We start from the raw sequence: 21,676 nt of genomic DNA on the forward strand, positions 1-21,676 counted from the left end.
CATACTCGAGTCATCCTGGGTATGTATGATCTCAGATGGAGTGATGTTCTGGAGAAGGGTACAGCCAGAGTGAAGTTGCTTCTTTCTGCCCGTCTTGTGGCATAAAAGCTTGTTTCACGCTGTCCTCGAAGTGGATCCAAGTGTGGTATTTTGACAATATTGGCCTTGTACATAACAGTAAGGCCACCCACATCCCTCCTATGTTGAAGGCTCTGCTGAAATGACAGATCTATCCAGGATGGGTCCAGGCGAGAGATGAGACGTCTTGCTCTGTTCTCTACTCTGTCAAGCAGTCGCAGATGAGAGGGGGGGCAGGCAAACCAAGAAAGTGGAGCATACTCAAGGTGTGAGCGTACTTGTGCCTCGTACAGGATCTTGCAACCCCTACTGTCAAGCAGATGGGAGATACGGCGAAGTGCTGTAAGCTTCCTGGCTGCCTTGTTTGCAAGATTTACAACATGGTTCTTCATGGTTAGTTTGGAGTCAAATTTCACCCCAAGGATATCAACTTCTTCTCCATGTGCCAACACCCTCCCATTCATCCTTACTACTGCACCAGCATTACCATCATGGTGCCTAGAGACGATCATCATTTGCGTTTTCTCAGGTGCAAATGTTACTTGCCATCTACTTCCCCAAGCTGATATAGCTCTCAGCTGGTGATTGATGTAGCTTAGAGCAGCTGGCATTTCTTCTCTTGGATAAGTGAATGCCAGTGTACAGTCGTCTGCATATGCATGTGATTCTGGGATGAGATGACGAAGGTCGTTGAAGTAGACATTCCATAACAATGGTCCCAGCACGCTTCCTCGTGGAACACTTGCCCCAGTAGGATGTCTTGCTGATTCCGTTTCATTAAGAACTACACTTAGAGATCTACCATGAAAGTAATCACTGAGGAGACATAGCGTAGAGCCTGCAATTCCCAGTGCTTGAAGTTTTGCTAAGAGGCCCTGATGCCACACCCGGTCGAAAGCGCCAGCAATGTCCAGTGCTACCACACAGCTGACTTTGGATTCATCCAGTGACTGGTGCCACTTAGTGGAGAGGTTTAACAACAGATCAGCAGCAGAGTAACCTTTCCTGAAGCCATATTGACGATCACAAAGTAGTGAGTGGTAGTCAAAAAACTCTGTCATTTGTCTTGAGATATTTGTCTCAAGGATCTTACCAGTGATTGACAGTAGTGACACTGGTTTGTAGTTGCTGATTTCTGCTCTGCTCTTCTTTTTGTGAACAAGGACTACATTTGCCTCTTTCCACAGAGAGGGCCATTTACACTGTACTAGGCAGTGCTGAAAGATGCGAGTTAGAGGTGCTGCTAGCTGGTCTGCACATCTTCTCAACAATCTTGGTCTCTCTCTCTTTCTCTCTCTCTCTCTCTCTCTCTCTCTCTCTCTCTCTCTCTCTCTCTCTCTCTCTCTCTCTCTCTCTCTCTCTCTCTCTCTCTCTCTCTCTCTCTCTCTCACCTTGAGGTCACCTCATAAAGAACACATTACCATACAGAAAGTGACCTTTGATGTCTGAGGATAAACAGCCGGCTTTACGTTTTGGCTCTCCCCCTCTTCCTTCCCCTCCCCTTTTCCCTCTTACCCCTCCCTCTCCCCCCTATTCCATCTCTTTCCTTCAGAGTACCATCTTGTAGTATAACGTAACATCACAATGCTGATGTATCCGAAATATTCGGATTTTTCCCCTTTATCCATACCTTTCTTCTATTCTCTCTCAATTCATCCCTGTTCCCCCCTCCCCCTCTCTTCCCTCTTCTTCGTACCTTCTACCAATCTGCCTCCCATTTTATCCCTCCCTCTCTCATCTTCTCTCTTCTTTTCCCTTCCTCCCTCTCTCATCTTCTCTTTTCTTTCCCCTTCCTTCCTCCCTCCCTCCCCTCCTTCCCTCCCATCAAAGGAGAAACGGTTGCATAAATCACCGAGATTTTCATTCCTTCTATTTCCCTTGTTTACCCAAAGATGATAATATACCAGTTCCTGTGTGAGGGTGATGACTGGAAATTTGAAGAAAGAATGGAGGAAGAGGAAGATGTGTGTGTGTGTGTGTGTGTGTGTGTGTGTGTGTGTGTGTGTGTGTGTGTGTGTGTGTGTTGTGTGTGAAAAGTATATAGCTATGTTTTGTCTCCTTGGACAGGTCCCAGGATGGGCGTGTGGGCGCTGTGGTCGGCACGAGCGGTCCTCTCCGTATTGACTTGCGTGTCCGTGGCGTCCGTGATCATTTCCTATCACCTCACTACGCTACAGGTGAGCGACGTCGTTCGTGGCGTTAGTGGCTGTTACCCTCACCTGACCACACTGCAGGCGAGTGATTTTCACCCATCTTAACTCTAGGTGTTGTCGTGAGGGGTGTAACCACCTCTTGAGTGTGCCTGGTTGACCTGCAGCTCTTGGTCCTTCTTGTCATCGATGGTGCAACACTCGGCTTTAAAAGAGCTCTGCATTATGTAGCTCCTGGCTTTCCATTTCTCCCATACTCTAAAGCTCTAGAAATCGTGTTTAGAGCTCAAACGAGGGTCTTAAGAAGACTCATAGAGTACTAACCTGATAGAGGAAACAGAGTACACGTTCCCTGTAAAACTGTTCTATTAAAAGACTTGATCAATGAATGTACCTTATAAACGAAAGTATTGTCTACAAGCATCTCACGTAGAAAAACTTTTGCGTCAATATAAAGGTAGTGTTAATAATAATGGTAATTTTTATGGTATTTCAACGTTAAGAGCAATTCTAAACTTTGTTTTGGCAGGAATTTGACTGACTGGACCCTATTGTAGGGTCTAGACATAAGCAGGGCTCATCTAGGGGCTCTTTAAGAGGACCCGAAGGTTTTCAACTCAAAGAGGAAGGTAAGACCCATCTTTTGCGAGTGATGGGGCTCAACTAGGTCTCTATTAAAGGGCTCAAGAGTCCTGAACTCAAAGTGGAAGCTGAGACCCCTCTTTTGTGAGTGATGGACTCGATAACTTTGGAAGCAAATTGCCTTTAAGAGGTTTTTTAAACTTTGCTTCTCTCTCTCCCTTTCTCTCTCTCTCTCTCTCTCTCTCTCTGTCTTGGTGGGAGAAGATTGTGAAGGCTTGCTATCCCACGGTGTTATAAGTGATGTCAATTTTTGGGAAGAAGTGGAGCCTTTGGAGGGAGGGAAGTCTCTGGAGGGGGAGGAGCCTCTGGAGGGGAAGGAGGCTCTGGAGGGAAAGGAGGCTATGGAGGGGTAAGAGCTTCTTAAGGACGAGGAACCTCTAAGATGACAGGAACCTCTGGGATGGGAGGCTCTCTGGAAGAGGAAGGGGAACGAGCCTCTGGAAGAATAAGAGAAGGGATCCTCTGGAAGAGCCAGGGGAATCTTAAGAGAGAGAGGAGCCTCAGGAAAGGGAGGAGCTTAGCTCCTGCATCAGCCTGGAGCCCTGGCCACATTAAGCACATAAAGAAGTTTAAGAGAACAGTGAAGTTTGCTACTAGAGTGGTCCAGGAGCTGAAGAACAAGAGCCACGAGGCAAGGTTATAGCAGCTGAGCCACACGACACATAACTCACTGGAGACATGATCACGACATGCAAGATACTACGGGATACTAACACTATAAACAAGGGTACGACTAACACACGAAGAAGCAGGATAAGAGAAGAACATGATAAACGAGGATATATGTACACAAAAGAAATTAAAAATTGCGACTTTATAAAATATAGATTGGTTGAATTTTGAAGTTGACATTGACACGAAAATTGTCACAAAAATTGTAAGAAAAACAAATAACTTTATTTTTTGTGTTTAATGGAAATATTTTAATTATAAAATATTAGTAATAATGTAACTGAACTTCACTAACACCCTGAACCTATTTACTTCTGGGTAAACATGGTCAGTAGGTGTAAAGGGGTCTTTAACCTACTGTCTGTTTGGCCTACTTAGGAAAGTAGTATGACCGATCATAGACTTTAATAGAATGACAGCCTCATGTATGACTGTCATACAGCATGACAGTCTCATGTATGACTGTCATACAGCATGACAGCCTCATGTATGACTGTCATACAGCATGACAGTCTCATGTATGACTGTCATACAGCATGACAGCCTCATGTATGACTGTCATACAGCATGACAGTCTCATGTATGACTGTCATACAGCATGACAGCCTCATGTATGACTGTCATACAGCATGACAGCCTCATGTATGACTGTCATACAGCATGACAGCCTCATGTATGACTCATACAGCATGACAGCCTCATGTATGACTGTCATACAGCATGACAGCCTCATGTATGACTGTCATACAGCATGACAGTCTCATGTATGACTGTCATACAGCATGATAGCCTCATGTATGACTGGCATACAGCATGACAGCCTCATGTATGACTGTCATACAGCATGACAGCCTCATGTATGACTGTCATGCAGCATGACAGCCTCATGTATGACTGTCATACAGCATGACAGCCTCATGTATGACTGTCATACAGCATGACAGCCTCATGTATGACTGTCATACAGCATGACAGCCTCATGTATGACTGTCATACAGCATGACAGCCTCATGTATGACTGTCATACAGTATGACAGCCTCATGTATGACTGTCAAACAGTATGATAGCTTTATGTATGACTGTCATACAGCATGACAGCCTCATGTATGACTGTCATACAGTATGGCAGCCTCATGTATAACTGTCATAGAGCATGACAGCCTCATGTATGACTGTCATACAGCATTACAGCCTCATGTATGACTGTCAAACATATGATAGCTTCATGTATGACTGTCATACAGCATGACGGCCTCATGTATGACTGTCATACAGCATGACAGCCTCATGTATGACTGCCATACAGTATGATAGCTTTATGTATGACTGTCATACAGCATGACACCCTCATGTATGACTGTCATACAGCATGACAGCCTCATGTATGACTGTCATACAGCATGACAGTCTCATGTATGACTGTCATACAGCATGACAGTCTCATGTATGACTGTCATACAGCATGACAGCCTCATGTATGACTGTCATACAGCATGACAGTCTCATGTATGACTGTCATACAGCATGACAGCCTCATGTATGACTGTCATACAGCATGACAGTCTCATGTATGACTGTCATACAGCATGACAGCCTCATGTATGACTGTCATACAGCATGACAGCCTCATGTATGACTGTCATACAGCATGACAGCCTCATGTATGACTGTCATACAGCATGACAGCCTCATGTATGACTGTCATACAGCATGACAGCCTCATGTATGACTGTCATACAGCATGACAGTCTCATGTATGACTGTCATACAGCATGATAGCCTCATGTATGACTGGCATACAGCATGACAGCCTCATGTATGACTGTCATACAGCATGACAGCCTCATGTATGACTGTCATACAGCATGACAGCCTCATGTATGACTGTCATACAGTATGACAGCCTCATGTATGACTGTCAAACAGTATGATAGCTTTATGTATGACTGTCATACAGCATGACAGCCTCATGTATGACTGTCATACAGTATGGCAGCCTCATGTATAACTGTCATAGAGCATGACAGCCTCATGTATGACTGTCATACAGCATGACAGCCTCATGTATGACTGTCAAACATATGATAGCTTCATGTATGACTGTCATACAGCATGACAGCCTCATGTATGACTGTCATACAGCATGACAGCCTCATGTATGACTGCCATACAGTATGATAGCTTTATGTATGACTGTCATACAGCATGACAGCCTCATGTATGACTGTCATACAGTATGATAGTCTCATGTATGACTGTCAAACAGTATGATACCTTTATGTATGACTGTCATACAGCATGACAGCCTCATGTATGACTGTCATACAGCATGACAGCCTCATGTATGACTGTCATACAGCATGACAGCCTCATGTATGACTCATACAGTATGATAGCTTTATGTATGACTCATACAGCATGACAGCCTCATGTATGACTGTCATACAGTATGATAGCCTCATGTATGACTCATACAGCATGACAGCCTCATGAATGACTGTCATACAGTATGATAGCCTCATGTATGACTCATACAGCATGACAGCCTCATGTATGACTGTCATACAGCATGACAGCCTCATGTATGACTGTCATACAGCATGACAGCCTCATGTATGACTCATACAGTATGATAGCTTTATGTATGACTCATACAGCATGACAGCCTCATGTATGACTGTCATACAGTATGATAGCCTCATGTATGACTCATACAGTATGATAGCTTTATGTATGACTCATACAGCATGACAGCCTCATGTATGACTGTCATACAGTATGATAGCTTTACGTATGACTGTCATACAGTATGATAGCTTTATGTATGACTGTCATACAGTATGATAGCTTTATGTATGACTGTCATACAGTATGATAGCTTTATGTATGACTCATACAGCATGACAGCCTCATGTATGACTGTCATACAGTATGATAGCTTTACGTATGACTGTCATACAGTATGATAGCTTTATGTATGACTGTCATACAGTATGATAGCTTTATGTATGACTGTCATACAGTATGATAGCTTTATGTATGACTCATACAGCATGACAGCCTCATGTATGACTGTCATACAGTATGATAGCTTTACGTATGGCTCATACAGCATGATAGCCTCATGTATGACTGTCATACAGTATGATAGCTTTATGTATGACTGTCATACAGCATGACAGCCTCATGTATGACTGTCATACAGTATGATAGCTTTACGTATGACTCATACAGCATGATAGCCTCATGTATGACTGTCATACAGTATGATAGCTTTATGTATGACTGTCATACAGCATGACAGCCTCATGTATGACTGTCATACAGTATGGCAGCCTCATGTATAACTGTCATAGAGCATGACAGCCTCATGTATGACTGTCATACAGCATGACAGCCTCATGTATGACTGTCAAACATATGATAGCTTCATGTATGACTGTCATACAGCATGACAGCCTCATGTATGACTGTCATACAGCATGACAGCCTCATGTATGACTGCCATACAGTATGACAGCCTCATGTATGACTGCCATACAGTATGATAGCTTTATGTATGACTGTCATACAGCATGACAGCCTCATGTATGACTGTCATACAGTATGACAGCCTCATGTATGACTGCCATACAGTATGATAGCTTTATGTATGACTGTCATACAGCATGACAGCCTCATGTATGACTGTCATACAGTATGATAGCCTCATGTATGACTGTCAAACAGTATGATAGCTTTATGTATGACTGTCATACAGCATGACAGCCTCATGTATGACTGTCATACAGCATGACAGCCTCATGTATGACTGTCATACAGCATGACAGCCTCATGTATGACTCATACAGTATGATAGCTTTATGTATGACTCATACAGCATGACAGCCTCATGTATGACTCATACAGCATGACAGCCTCATGTATGACTCATACAGCATGATAGCCTCATGTATGACTGTCATACAGTATGATAGCCTCATGTATGACTCATATAGCATGACAGCCTCATGTATGACTGTCATACAGTATGATAGCCTCATGTATGACTCATACAGTATGATAGCTTTATGTATGACTCATACAGCATGACAGCCTCATGTATGACTGTCATACAGTATGATAGCTTTATGTATGACTGTCATACAGTATGATAGCTTTATGTATGACTGTCATACAGTATGATAGCTTTATGTATGACTGTCATACAGTATGATAGCCTCATGTATGACTCATACAGTATGATAGCTTTATGTATGACTCATACAGCATGACAGCCTCATGTATGACTGTCATACAGTATGATAGCTTTACGTATGACTCATACAGCATGATAGCCTCATGTATGACTGTCATACAGTATGATAGCCTCATGTATAACTGTCATACAGTATGACAGCATCATGTATGACTCATACAGCATGACAGCCTCATGTATGACTGTCATACAGTATGATAGCTTTACGTATGACTCATACAGCATGATAGCCTAATGTATGACTGTCATACAGTATGATAGCCTCATGTATGACTGTCATACAGCATGACAGCCTCATGTATGACTGTCATACTGTATGACAGCCTCATGTATGACTGTCATACAGCATGACAGCCTCATGTATGACTGTCATACAGTATGATAGCCTCATGTATGACTCATACAGTATGATAGCTTTATGTATGACTCATACAGCATGACAGCCTCATGTATGACTGTCATACAGTATGATAGCCTCATGTATGACTCATACAGTATGATAGCTTTACGTATGACTCATACAGCATGATAGCCTCATGTATGACTGTCATACAGTATGATAGCCGCATGTATGACTGTCATACAGTATGATAGCCTCATGTATGACTGTCATACAGTATGATAACCTTATGTATGACTGTCATACAGTATGATAGCGTCGTGTATGACTGTCATACAGTATGATAGCCTCATGTATGACTATCATACAGTATGATAACCTTATGTATGACTGTCATACAGTATGACAGCCTCATGTATGACTGTCATACAGTATGATAGCCTCATGTATGACTGTCATACAGTATGATAGCTTTATGTATGACTGTCATGCAGTATGACAGCCTCATGTGTGACTGTCATACAGTATGATAACCTAATGTATGACTGTCATACAGTATGATAGCCTCATGTATGACTCATACAGTATGATAGCTTTATGTATGACTGTCATACAGTATGATAGCCTCATGTATGACTAATACAGTATGATAGCCTCATGTATGACTGTCATACAGTATGATAGCTTTATGTATGACTGTCATACAGTATGATAGCCTCATGTATGACTGTCATACAGTATGATAGCCTCATGTATGACTGTCATACAGTATGATAGCTTTATGTACGACTGTCATACAGTATGATAGCCTCATGTACGACTGTCATACAGTATGATAGCCTCATGTATGACTGTCATACAGTATGATAGCCTCATGTATGACTGTCATACAGCATGACAGCCTCATGTATGACTGTCATACAGTATGATAACCTTATGTATGACTGTCATACAGTATGATAGCCTCATGTATGACTGTCATACAGTATGATAGCCTCATGTATGACTGTCATACAGTATGATAGCCTCATGTATGACTGTCATACAGTATGATAGCTTTATGTACGACTGTCGTACAGTATGATAGCCTCATGTATGACTGTCATACAGTATGATAGCCACATGTATGACTCATACAGTATGACAGCCTCATGTATGACTGTCATGCAGTATGATAGCCTCATGTATGACTGTCATACAGTATGATAACCTAATGTATGACTGTCATACAGTATGATAACCTTATGTATGACTGTCATACAGTATGATAACCTTATGTATGACTGTCATACAGTATGATAACCTTATGTATGACTGTCACACAGTATGATAACCTTATGTATGACTGTCATACAGCATGACAGCCTCATGTATGACTGTCATACAGTATGATAACCTTATGTATTACTGTCATACAGCATGACAGCCTCTTGTATGACTGTCATACAGTATGATAGCTTTATGTATGACTGTCATACAGTATGATAGCCTCATGTATGACTGTCATACAGTATGATAGCCTCATGTATGACTGTCATACAGTATGATAGCTTTATGTATGACTGTCATACAGTATGATAGCCTCATGTATGACTGTCATACAGTATGATAGCCTCATGTATGACTGTCATACAGTATGATAACCTTATGTATTACTGTCATACAGCATGACAGCCTCATGTATGACTGTCATACAGTATGATAACCTTATGTATGACTGTCATACAGTATGATAGCCTCATGTATGACTGTCATACAGTATGATAACCTTATGTATGACTGTCATACAGTATGATAACCTTATGTATGACTGTCATACAGTATGATAACCTTATGTATGACTGTCATACAGTATGATAGCCTCATGTATGACTGTCATACAGTATGGTAGCCTCATATATGACTGTCATACAGTATGACAGCCTCATGTATGACTGTCATACAGTATGAAAACCTCATGTATGACTGTCATACAATATGATTGCTTTATGTATGACTGTCATACAGTATGATAGCCTCTTGTATGACTGTCATACAGTATGATAGCTTTATGTATGACTGTCATGCAGTATGACAGCCTCATGTATGACTGTCATACAGTATGATAACCTTATGTATGACTGTCATACAGTATGATAGCTTTATGTATGACTGTCATACAGTATGATAGCCTCATGTATGACTGTCATACAGTATGATAGCCTCATGTATGACTGTCATACAGTATGATAGCCTCATGTATGACTCATACAGTATGATAGCTTTATGTATGACTGTCATACGGTATGATAGCCTCATGTATGACTGTCATACAGTATGATAGCTTTATGTATGACTGTCATACAGTATGATAGCCTCATGTATGACTCATACAGTATGATAGCTTTATGTATGACTGTCATACAGCATGACAGCCTCATGTATGACTCATACAGTATGATAGCTTTATGTATGACTGTCATACAGCATGACAGCCTCATGTATGACTGTCATACAGTATGATAGCCTCATGTATGACTGTCATACAGTATGATAGCTTTATGTATGACTGTCATACGGTATGATAGCCTCATGTATGACTGTCATACAATATGATAACCTTATGTATGACTGTCATACAGTATGATAGCTTTATGTATGACTGTCATACAGTATGACAGCCTCATGTATGACTGTCATACAGTATGATAACCTCATGTATGACTGTCATACAGTGTGATAGCCTCATGTATGACTGTCATACAGTATGATAACCTCATGTATGACTGTCATACAGTATGATAACCTCATGTATGACTGTCATACAGTATGATAGCCTCATGTATGACTGTCATACAGCATGACAGCCTCATGTATGACTGTCATACAGTATGATAGCCTCATGTATGACTGTCATACAGTATGATAGCCTCATGTATGACTGTCATACAGTATGATAGCTTTATGTATGACTGTCATACAGTATGATAGCCTCATGTATGACTGTCATACAGTATGATAGCCTCATGTATGACTGTCATACAGTATGATAACCTTATGCATGACTGTCATACAGCATGACAGCCTCATGTATGACTGTCATACAGTATGATAGCCTCATGTATGACTGTCATACAGTATGATAACCTTATGCATGACTGTCATACAGCATGACAGCCTCATGTATGACTGTCATACAGTATGATAGCCTCATGTATGACTGTCATACAGTATGATAGCCTCATGTATGACTGTCATACAGTATGATAGCCTCATGTATGACTGTCATACAGCATGACAGCCTCATGTATGACTGTCATACAGTATGATAGCCTCATGTATGACTGTCATACAGTATGATAGCCTCATGTATGACTGTCATACAGTATGATAGCCTCATGTATGACTGTCATACAGTATGATAGCTTTATGTATGACTGTCATACAGTATGATAGCCTCATGTATGACTGTCATACAGTATGATAGCCTCATGTATGACTGTCATACAGTATGATAGCCTCATGTATGACTGTCATACAGTATGATAGCCTCATGTATGACTGTCATACAGTATGATAGCCTCATGTATGACTGTCATACAGTATGATAGCTTTATGTATGACTGTCATACAGTATGATAGCCTCATGTATGACTGTCATACAGTATGATAGCCTCATGTATGACTGTCATACAGTATGATAGCCTCATGTATGACTGTCATACAGTATGATAGCCTCATGTATGACTGTCATACAGTATGTTAACCTTATGTATGACTGTCATACAGTATGATAGCTTTATGTATGACTGTCATACAGTATGATAGCTTTATGTATGACTGTCATACAGTATGATAACCTCATGTATGACTGTCATACAGTATGATAGCTTTATGTATGACTGTCATACAGTATGATAGCCTCATGTATGACTGTCATACAGTATGATAGCTTTATGTATGACTGTCATACAGTATGATAGCCTCATGTATGACTGTCATACAGTATGATAGCTTTATGTATGACTGTCATACAGTATGTTAACCATATGTATGACTGTCATACAGTATGATAGCCTCATGTATGACTGTCATACAGTATGATAGCTTTATGTATGACTGTCATACAGTATGTTAACCATATGTATGACTGTCATACAGTATGATAGCCTCATGTATGACTGTCATACAGCATGACAGCCTCATGTATGACTGTCATACAGTATGACAGCCTCATGTATGACTGTCATACAGTATGTTAACCTTATGTATGACTGTCATACAGTATGATAGCTTTATGTATGACTGTCATACAGTATGATAGCTTTATGTATGACTGTCATACAGTATGATAGCCTCATGTATGACTGTCATACAGTATGATAGCTTTATGTATGACTGTCATACAGTATGTTAACCATATGTATGACTGTCATACAGTATGATAGCCTCATGTATGACTGTCATACAGTATGATAGCCTCATGTATGACTGTCATACAGTATGTTAACCATATGTATGACTGTCATACAGTATGATAGCCTCATGTATGACTGTCATACAGTATGATAGCCTCATGTATGACTGTCATACAGTATGTTAACCATATGTATGACTGTCATACAGCATGACAGCCTCATGTATGACTGTCATACAGTATGATAGCCTCATGTATGACTGTCGTGTCACAGAGGTCAGAAAAACTTGTCAGTCCCCCACTAAAAATCACCCCCATCCTTCATCTCCCCTTCTCCACAGAGCGGTAGCGAAAGAGGGGGCGTGTTGGGGGAGCCCCGAAGCCCCCACCAGCGAGGGATACTCTCCAGGGGACCAGTGGCTGTACTCCAACATCCCCACCACCACCACAACCATGAACCTCTCCTCCAACTGCTCGTTAAGGTAAGTACTTAGTTCACACATGCACCTGTATACCAACTTACACTGGTGACACATACCAATGATACATGACACGTACAAATGCTATATAAGACATACATGCAAGTGATACATGACACATACAAGTGATACATGACACATACAAGTGATATATGACACATACAAGTGATACATGACACATACAAGTGATACATGACACATACAAGTGATACATGACACATACAAGTGATACATGACACGTACAAATGCTATATAAGACATACATGCAAGTGATACATGACACATACAAGTGATACATGACACATACAAGTGATATATGACACATACAAGTGATATATGACACATACAAGTGATATATGACACATACAAGTGATATATGACACATACAAGTGATATATGACACATACAAGTGATATATGACACATACAAGTGATACATGACACGTACAAATGCTATATAAGACATACATGCAAGTGATACATGACACATACAAGTGATACATGACACATACAAGTGATATATGACACATACAAGTGATATATGACACATACAAGTGATATATGACACATACAAGTGATATATGACACATACAAGTGATACATGACACATACAAGTGATATATGACACATACAAGTGATATATGACACATACAAGTGATACATGACACATACAAGTGATACATGACACATACAAGTGATACATGACACATACAAGTGATATATGACACATACAAGTGATACATGACACATACAAGTGATACATGACACATACAAGTGATACATGACACATACAAGTTATATATGACACATACAAGTGATATATGACACATACAAGTGATATATGACACATACAAGTGATACATGACACATACAAGTGATATATGACACATACAAGTGATATATGACACATACAAGTGATATATGACACATACAAGTGATATATGACACATACAAGTGATACATGACACATACAAGTGATACATGACACATACAAGTGATACATGACACATACAAGTGATACATGACACGTACAAATGCTATATAAGACAAACATGCAAGTGATACATGACACATACAAGTGATACATGACACATACAAGTGATACATGACACATACAAGTGATATATGACACATACAAGTGATATATGACACATACAAGTGATATATGACACATACAAGTGATATATGACACATACAAGTGATACATGACACATACAAGTGATATATGACACATACAAGTGATATATGACACATACAAGTGATATATGACACATACAAGTGATACATGACACATACAAGTGATATATGACACATACAAGTGATACATGACACATACAAGTGATATATGACACATACAAGTGATACATGACACATACAAGTGATATATGACACATACAAGTGATATATGACACATACAAGTGATATATGACACATACAAGTGATACATGACACATACAAGTGATATATGACACATACAAGTGATATATGACACATACAAGTGATATATGACACATACAAGTGATATATGACACATACAAGTGATACATGACACATACAAGTGATATATGACACATACAAGTGATACATGACACGTACAAATGCTATATAAGACATACATGCAAGTGATACATGACACATACAAGTGATACATGACACATACAAGTGATACATGACACATACAAGTGATACATGACACATACAAGTGATACATGACACATACAAGTGATATATGACACATACAAATGATACATTGTTATTTGTTATATGTCCGTCACAGCACAAAAAAAATTTTTTAGTCTCTGTACCCATTATGGGCCTCTATAATTTCTGGTCCACCACTCACACCTTGGGTGTGGGTGTGACTACCACTCACACCTTGGGTGTGGGTGTGACTACCACTCACACCTTGGGTGTGGGTGTGACTACCACCCACATCATGGGTATCAGGTACATAAGAAAGCTCTGGAACTAGTCTAAGGTATCAAAGTTACCGAACCCTCAGTGGAATACTTGACAGCCTCACTATCCTATTGAAGTCTCACAGCTCAGCCTGATACATCACATTACCTCGTGTATGTAACCCATCCTGTGTGATGGAGTATGACAGGGAACCATCCTGTGTGATGGAGTATGACAGGGAACCATCTTGTGTGATGGAGTATGACAGGGAACCATCCTGTGTGATGAAGTATGACAGGGAACCATCCTGTGTGATGAAGTATGACAGGGAACCATCCTGTGTGATGGAGTATGACAGGGAACCATCCTGTGTGATGGAGTATGACAGGGAACCATCCTGTGTGATGGAGTATGACAGGGAACCATCCTGTGTGATGGAGTATGACAGGGAACCATCTTGTGTGATGGAGTATGACAGGGAACCATCCTGTGTGATTGGGTATGACAGGGAACCATCCTGTGTGATGGAGTATGACAGGGAACCATCCTGTGTGATGGAGTATGACAGGGAACCATCCTGTGTGATGGAGTATGACAGGGAACCATCCTGTTTGATGGAGTATGACAGGGAACCATCCTGTGTGATGGAGTATGACAGGGAACCATCCTGTGTGATGGAGTATGACAGGGAACCATCCTGTGTGATGGAGTATGACAGGGAACCATCCTGTGTGATGGAGTATGACAGGGAACCATCCTGTGTGATGGAGTGTGACAGGGAACCATCCTGTGTAATGGAGTATGACAGGGAACCATCCTGTGTGATGGAGTATGACAGGGAGCCATCCTGTGTAATGGAGTATGACGGAATCATCCTGTGTAATGGAGTATGACAGGGAACCATCCTGTGTGATGGAGTATGACAGGGAACCATCCTGTGTGATGGAGTATGACAGGGAACCATCCTGTGTAATGGAGTATGACAGGGAATCATCCTGTGTGATGGAGTATGACAGGGCACCATCCTGTGTGATGGAGTATAGCAGGGAACCATCCTGTGTGAGGAACTATGACAGGGCAACCATCCTGTGTGAGGAACTATGGGAGGGCAACCATCCTGTGTGAGGAACTATGGGAGGGCAACCATCCTGTGTGAGGAACTATGGGAGGGCAACCATCCTGTGTGATGGAGTATGACAGGGAACCATCCTGTGTGATGGAGTATGACAGGGAACCATCCTGTGTGATGAAGTATGACAGGGAACCATCCTGTGTGATGGAGTATGACAGGGAACCATCCTGTGTGATGAAGTATGACAGGGAACCATCCTGTGTGATGAAGTATGACAGGGAACCATCCTGTGTGATGAAGTATGACAGGGAACCATCCTGTGTGATGAAGTATGACAGGGAACCATCCTGTGTGATGGAGTATGACAGGGAACCATCCTGTGTGATGAAGTATGACAGGGAACCATCCTGTGTGATGGAGTATGACAGGGAACCATCCTGTGTGATGAAGTATGACAGGGAACCATCCTGTGTGATGAAGTATGACAGGGAACCATCCTGTGTGATGGAGTATGACAGGGAAACATCCTGTGTGATGGAGTATGACAGGGAACCATCCTGTGTGATGGAGTATGACAGGGAACCATCCTGTGTGATGGAGTATGACAGGGAACCATCCTGTGTGATGGAGTATGACAGGGAACCATCCTGTGTGATGGAGTATGACAGGGAACCATCCTGTGTGATGAAGTATGACAGGGAAACATCCTGTGTGATGGAGTATGACAGGGAACCATCCTGTGTGATGGAGTATGACAGGGAAACATCCTGTGTGATGGAGTATGACAGGGAAACATCCTGTGTGATGGAGTATGACAGGGAACCATCCTGTGTGATGGAGTATGACAGGGAACCATCCTGTGTGATGAAGTATGACAGGGAAACATCCTGTGTGATGGAGTATGACAGGGAACCATCCTGTGTGATGGAGTATGACAGGGAAACATCCTGTGTGATGGAGTATGACAGGGAAACATCCTGTGTGATGGAGTATGACAGGGAAACATCCTGTGTGATGGAGTATGACAGGGAACCATCCTGTGTGATGGAGTATGACAGGGAAACATCCTGTGTGATGGAGTATGACAGGGAACCATCCTGTGTGATGGAGTATGAGAGGGAAACATAACTAGCTTTTGTTCCCACTGTGAGCCTGTCAGAGAATATGGTGGTCATATACTATTATATAGAATGTAACCGTTCATTCGTAACTTGTCCAGAATGATACTGTTTAAACGGGGTTAAAGCCAGTCCACATCTGAAAATCCGTGGGTTACCCTGGGATACTAACCCTGCGGTTAATAGCCCACCTGGGATACTAACCCTGCGGTTAATAGCCCATCTGGGATACTAACCCTGCGGTTAATAGCCCACCTGGGATACTAACCCTGCGGTTAATAGCCCGGGGTGAAGGTTTCATTTTCGTGAAAGATTAAGACGTGAAGGTGGTCAAAGTCGCGAGTGACAAGCAAGATTCGGGGTGGAATATAAGAACATAAGAAAGAAGGAGCACTCCAGCAGGCCTACTGGCCCAGTATGTTCTGAAGTTATTGTTATGTATGAAATGTTTGGGGTGTTTTAGTTGCTTGCTATTTTTTTTACAAATTGTATTAAAAGAACATCAGGGAAGGAAATTCCAGCTGGAGTGTATGGGATTCAGTACCATTTTTGGAGTTAGAAGTAGGATCGGGACAAAATCCGTTTCTCCTCTCTTCTTCCTTTTTTCCTCCCTGTCTTCCTTCATTTATTCTTGTCTTCTTTCTTCATTTCTTCCTGCCTTCCTTCCTTCCTGCCTTCCTTCCTTCCTTCCTCCCTGCCTTCCTTCCTTCCCTCTTTCCTTCCTTCCTTCCTTCCTGCCTTCCTTCCTGCTTTCCTTCCTTCCTTCCTGCCTTCCTTCCTGCCTTCCTTCCTGCCTTCCTTCCTGCCTTCCTTCCTCCCTGCCTTCCTTCCTTCCCTCTTTCCTTCCTTCCTTCCTTCCTGCCTTCCTGCTTTCCTGCCTTCCTTCCTGCCTTCCTTCCTTCCTTCCTGCCTGCCTTCCTTCCTTCCCTCCTTCCTGCCTTCCTTCCTTCCTGCTTTCCTTCCTGCCTACCTTCCTTCCTGCCTTCCTTCCCTCCCTCCTTCCATCCTTCCTGCCTTTCTGCCTTCCTTCTTTTCCTCCTTCCTTCTTTCCTTCCTTCCTGCTTTCCTTCCTGCCTTCCTTCCTGCCTTCCTTCCTTCCTGCCTTCCTTCCTTCCTGCCTTCCTTCCTGCCTTCCTTTCTTCCTTCCTGCCTTCCTTCCTGCCTTCCTTCCCTCCTTTCCTGCCTTCCTTTCTTCTTTCCTTCCTGCCTTACTTCCTTCCTGCCTTCCTTCCTGCCTTCCTTCCTTCCTGCCTTCCTTCTTCCCTGCCTTCTTTCCTGCCTTCCTTCCTTCCCTCCTTCCTTTCCTTCTTCCTTCCCTCCTTTCTTCCTTCCTGCCTTCCTTCCCTCCTTTCTTCCTTCCTGCCTTCCTTCCCTCCTTTCTTCCTTCCTGCCTTCCTTCCTTCCTTCTTTCCTGCTTTCCTTCCTTCCTGCCTTCCTTCTTTCCTTCCTTTCCTCCTTCCTTCCTTCCCTCCTTCCTTCCTTTCCTCCTTTCTTCCCTCCTTTCTTTCCTCCTTTCTTCCTTCCTTCCTGCCTTCCTTCCTGCCTTCCTTCCTTCCTTCCTTCCTGACTTCCTTCCTGACTTCCATCTTTCCTGCCTTCCTGCTTTCCTTCCTTACTTTCCTTCTTCCTTCCCTCCTTCCTTCCTTCCTGCCTTCCTTCCTGCCTGCCTTCTTTCCTTCCAACCTTCCTTCCTGCCTTCCTTTCTTCCTGCCTTCCTTCTTTCCAGCCTTCCTTCCTACCCTCCTTCACTCCTTTCTTCCTTCCTGCTTTCCTTCCTGCCTTCCTTCCCTCCTTCCTTCCTTCCCTCCTTCCTTCCTTCCTTCCTTTCCTTCCTTCCTTCCTTTCCTCCTTCCTTCCCTTCTTTCTTCCTTTCTACCTCCCTTCCCTCCCGCCTTCCTTCCTGCCTTAATTTCTTCCTTCGTTCCTGCCTTCCTTCCTTCCTTCCTTCCTGCCTTCCATCCTTCCTGCCTTCCTTCCTGCTTTCCTTCCTTCCTTCCTTTCCTCCTTCCTTCCTGCCTTCTTTCCCTCCTTCCTTACTGCCTTCCTTCCTGCCTTCCTTCCTTCCTGCCTGCCTGCCTTCCTTCCTTCCTTTCTTCCTTCATTCCTGCCTTCCTTCCTTCCTGCCTTCCTTCCCTCTTTCCTGCCTTCCTTCCTTCCTTCCTTCCTTCCTGCCTTCCCTCCTTCCTTCCCTCCTTCCCTCCCTCCTTCCTTCCTGCCTTCCTTCCTGCCTTCCTGTCTTCCTTCCTGCCTTCCTTTCTTCCTGCCTTCCTTCCCTCCCTCCCTCCTTCCTTCCTTCCTGCCTTCCTTCCTGCCTTCCCTCCTTCCTTCCTGCCTTCCTTCTTTCCTTCCTGCCTTCCTGCCTGCCTTCCTTCCTGCCTTCCTTCCTTCCTTCATTCCTTCCTTCCTTCCTTCCTTCCTTCCTTATTGCCTTCCTCCCTTTTTTCCTGCCTTCCTTCCTGCCTTCCTTCCTTCCTTCCTTCCCTCCCTCCTTCCTTCCTGCCTTCCTTCCCTCCTTCCTTCCTGCCTTCCTTCCTGCTTTCCTTCCTTCCTGCCTTCCTTCCTGCCTTCCTTTTTCCTTCTCTCCTTCCTGCCTTCCTTCCTTCCTTCCCTCCCTCCTTCCTTCCTGCCTTCCTTCCCTCCTTCCTTCCTGCCTTCCTTCCTGCTTTCCTTCCTTCCTGCCTTCCTTCCTGCATTCCTTTTTCCTTCTCTCCTTCCTGCCTTCCTTCCTTCCTTCCCTCCTTCCTTCCCTCCTTCCTTCCTTCCTACCTTCCTTCCTGCCTTCCTTCCCTCCTTCCTTCCTTCCTGCCTTCCTTCCTTCCCTCCTTCCTTCTTTCCCTCCTTCCTTCCTTCCTGCCTTCCTTCCTTCCTTCCTTCCTTCCTTCTCTCCTCCTCCACTGAGACTTACTAACTCACCACAGCTCAGGATCATCGTCAAAGTTGGTCAATTCGAGAAGATCGGTTGATCCTCTTTTGTCTATCTGTTGTGGAGGTTGAGGCAGCAGTCGAGTGACTGGTCTCTGAGTACCACTCCAACCCAAAGGACACTGAGTTCGATACCCAGGCACGTCGAGACTTATCAAGAAACAGGACAAGTGTTTCCTGACGCTGGTGTTAGTCTATGATGACCAACCGCTGGAGCTTTTGGTCATCTGACCGAGGTCTCCTAACTTATTACATATATATATATATATATATATATATATATATATATATATATATATATATATATATATATATAATCTTGTCGGTATTGTATACCTGTCTTGTACATCTTGTCGGTATTGTATACCTGTCTTGTACATCTTGTCGGTATTGTATACCTGTCTTGTACATCTTGTCGGTATTGTATACCTGTCTTGTACATCTTGTCGGTATTGTATACCTGTCTTGTACATCTTGTCGGTATTGTATACCTGTCTTGTACATCTTGTCGGTATTGTATACCTGTCTTGTACATCTTGTCTATTGTACACATCTTGTCGGTATTGTATACCTGTCTTGCACATCTTGTCTTGTACATCTTGTCGGTATTGTATACCTGTCTTGTACATCTTGTCGGTATTGTATACCTGTCTTGTACATCTTGTCCGTATTGTATACCAGTCTTGTACATCTTGTCGGTATTGTATACCTGTCTTGTACAGTCATCTTTTCGGTATTGTATACCTGTCTTGTACATCTTGTCGGTATTGTATACCTGTCTTGTACATCTTGTCGGTATTGTATACCTGTCTTGTACATCTTGTCGGTATTGTATACCTTGTCTTGTACATCTTGTCGGTATTGTATACCTGTCTTGTACATCTTGTCGGTATTGTATACCAGTCTTGTACATCTTGTCGGTATTGTATACCTGTCTTGTACATCTTGTCGGTATTGTATACCTGTCTTGTACATCTTGTCGGTATTGTATACCTGTCTTGTACATCTTGTCGGTATTGTATACCAGTCTTGTACATCTTGTCGGTATTGTATACCTGTCTTGTACATCTTGTCGGTATTGTATACCTGTCTTGTACATCTTGTCGGTATTGTATACCTGTCTTGTACATCTTGTCGGTATTGTATCTTGTCGGTATTGTATACCTGTCTTGTACATCTTGTCGGTATTGTATACCTGTACTTGTCGGTATCTTGTCGGTATTGTATACCTGTCTTGTACATCTTGTCGGTATTGTATACCTGTCTTGTACATCTTGTCGGTATTGTATACCAGTCTTGTACATCTTGTCGGTATTGTATACCTGTCTTGTACATCTTGTCGGTATTGTATACCTGTCTTGTACATCTTGTCGGTATTGTATACCTGTCTTGTCTTGTCGGTATTGTATACCTGTCTTGTATCTTGTCGGTATTGTATACCTGTCTTGTACATCTTGTCGGTATTGTATACCTGTCTTGTACATCTTGTCGGTATTGTATACCTGTCTTGTACATCTTGTCGGTATTGTATACCAGTCTTGTACATCTTGTCGGTATTGTATACCTGTCTTGTACATCTTGTCGGTACTGTATACCTGTATTGGTCGGTACTGTATACCTGTATTGGTCGGTACTGTATACCTGTATTGG

The 21,676-nt window shown here is 42.5% G+C and overlaps 1 protein-coding gene across 1 annotated transcript in view; it reads left to right on the top strand.

The window, feature by feature from the left end:
* Window positions 1–2,123: 2,123 nt before the first annotated feature.
* Window positions 2,124–21,676, top strand: part of LOC128684253 (cadherin-like and PC-esterase domain-containing protein 1) — a gene marked incomplete at its 3' end in the record, with an annotated part of 238,406 nt that continues 218,853 nt past the window's right edge. Inside the window, 2 exon segments of the mRNA XM_070098032.1 lie at window positions 2,124–2,255; window positions 12,879–13,019. Of these exon segments, the coding sequence (XP_069954133.1) occupies window positions 2,154–2,255; window positions 12,879–13,019 (243 nt within the window).

Source organism: Cherax quadricarinatus, chromosome 4 (assembly GCF_038502225.1).
Source record: "Cherax quadricarinatus isolate ZL_2023a chromosome 4, ASM3850222v1, whole genome shotgun sequence".
In the NCBI taxonomy this organism is placed as follows: Eukaryota; Metazoa; Arthropoda; class Malacostraca; order Decapoda; family Parastacidae; genus Cherax; species Cherax quadricarinatus.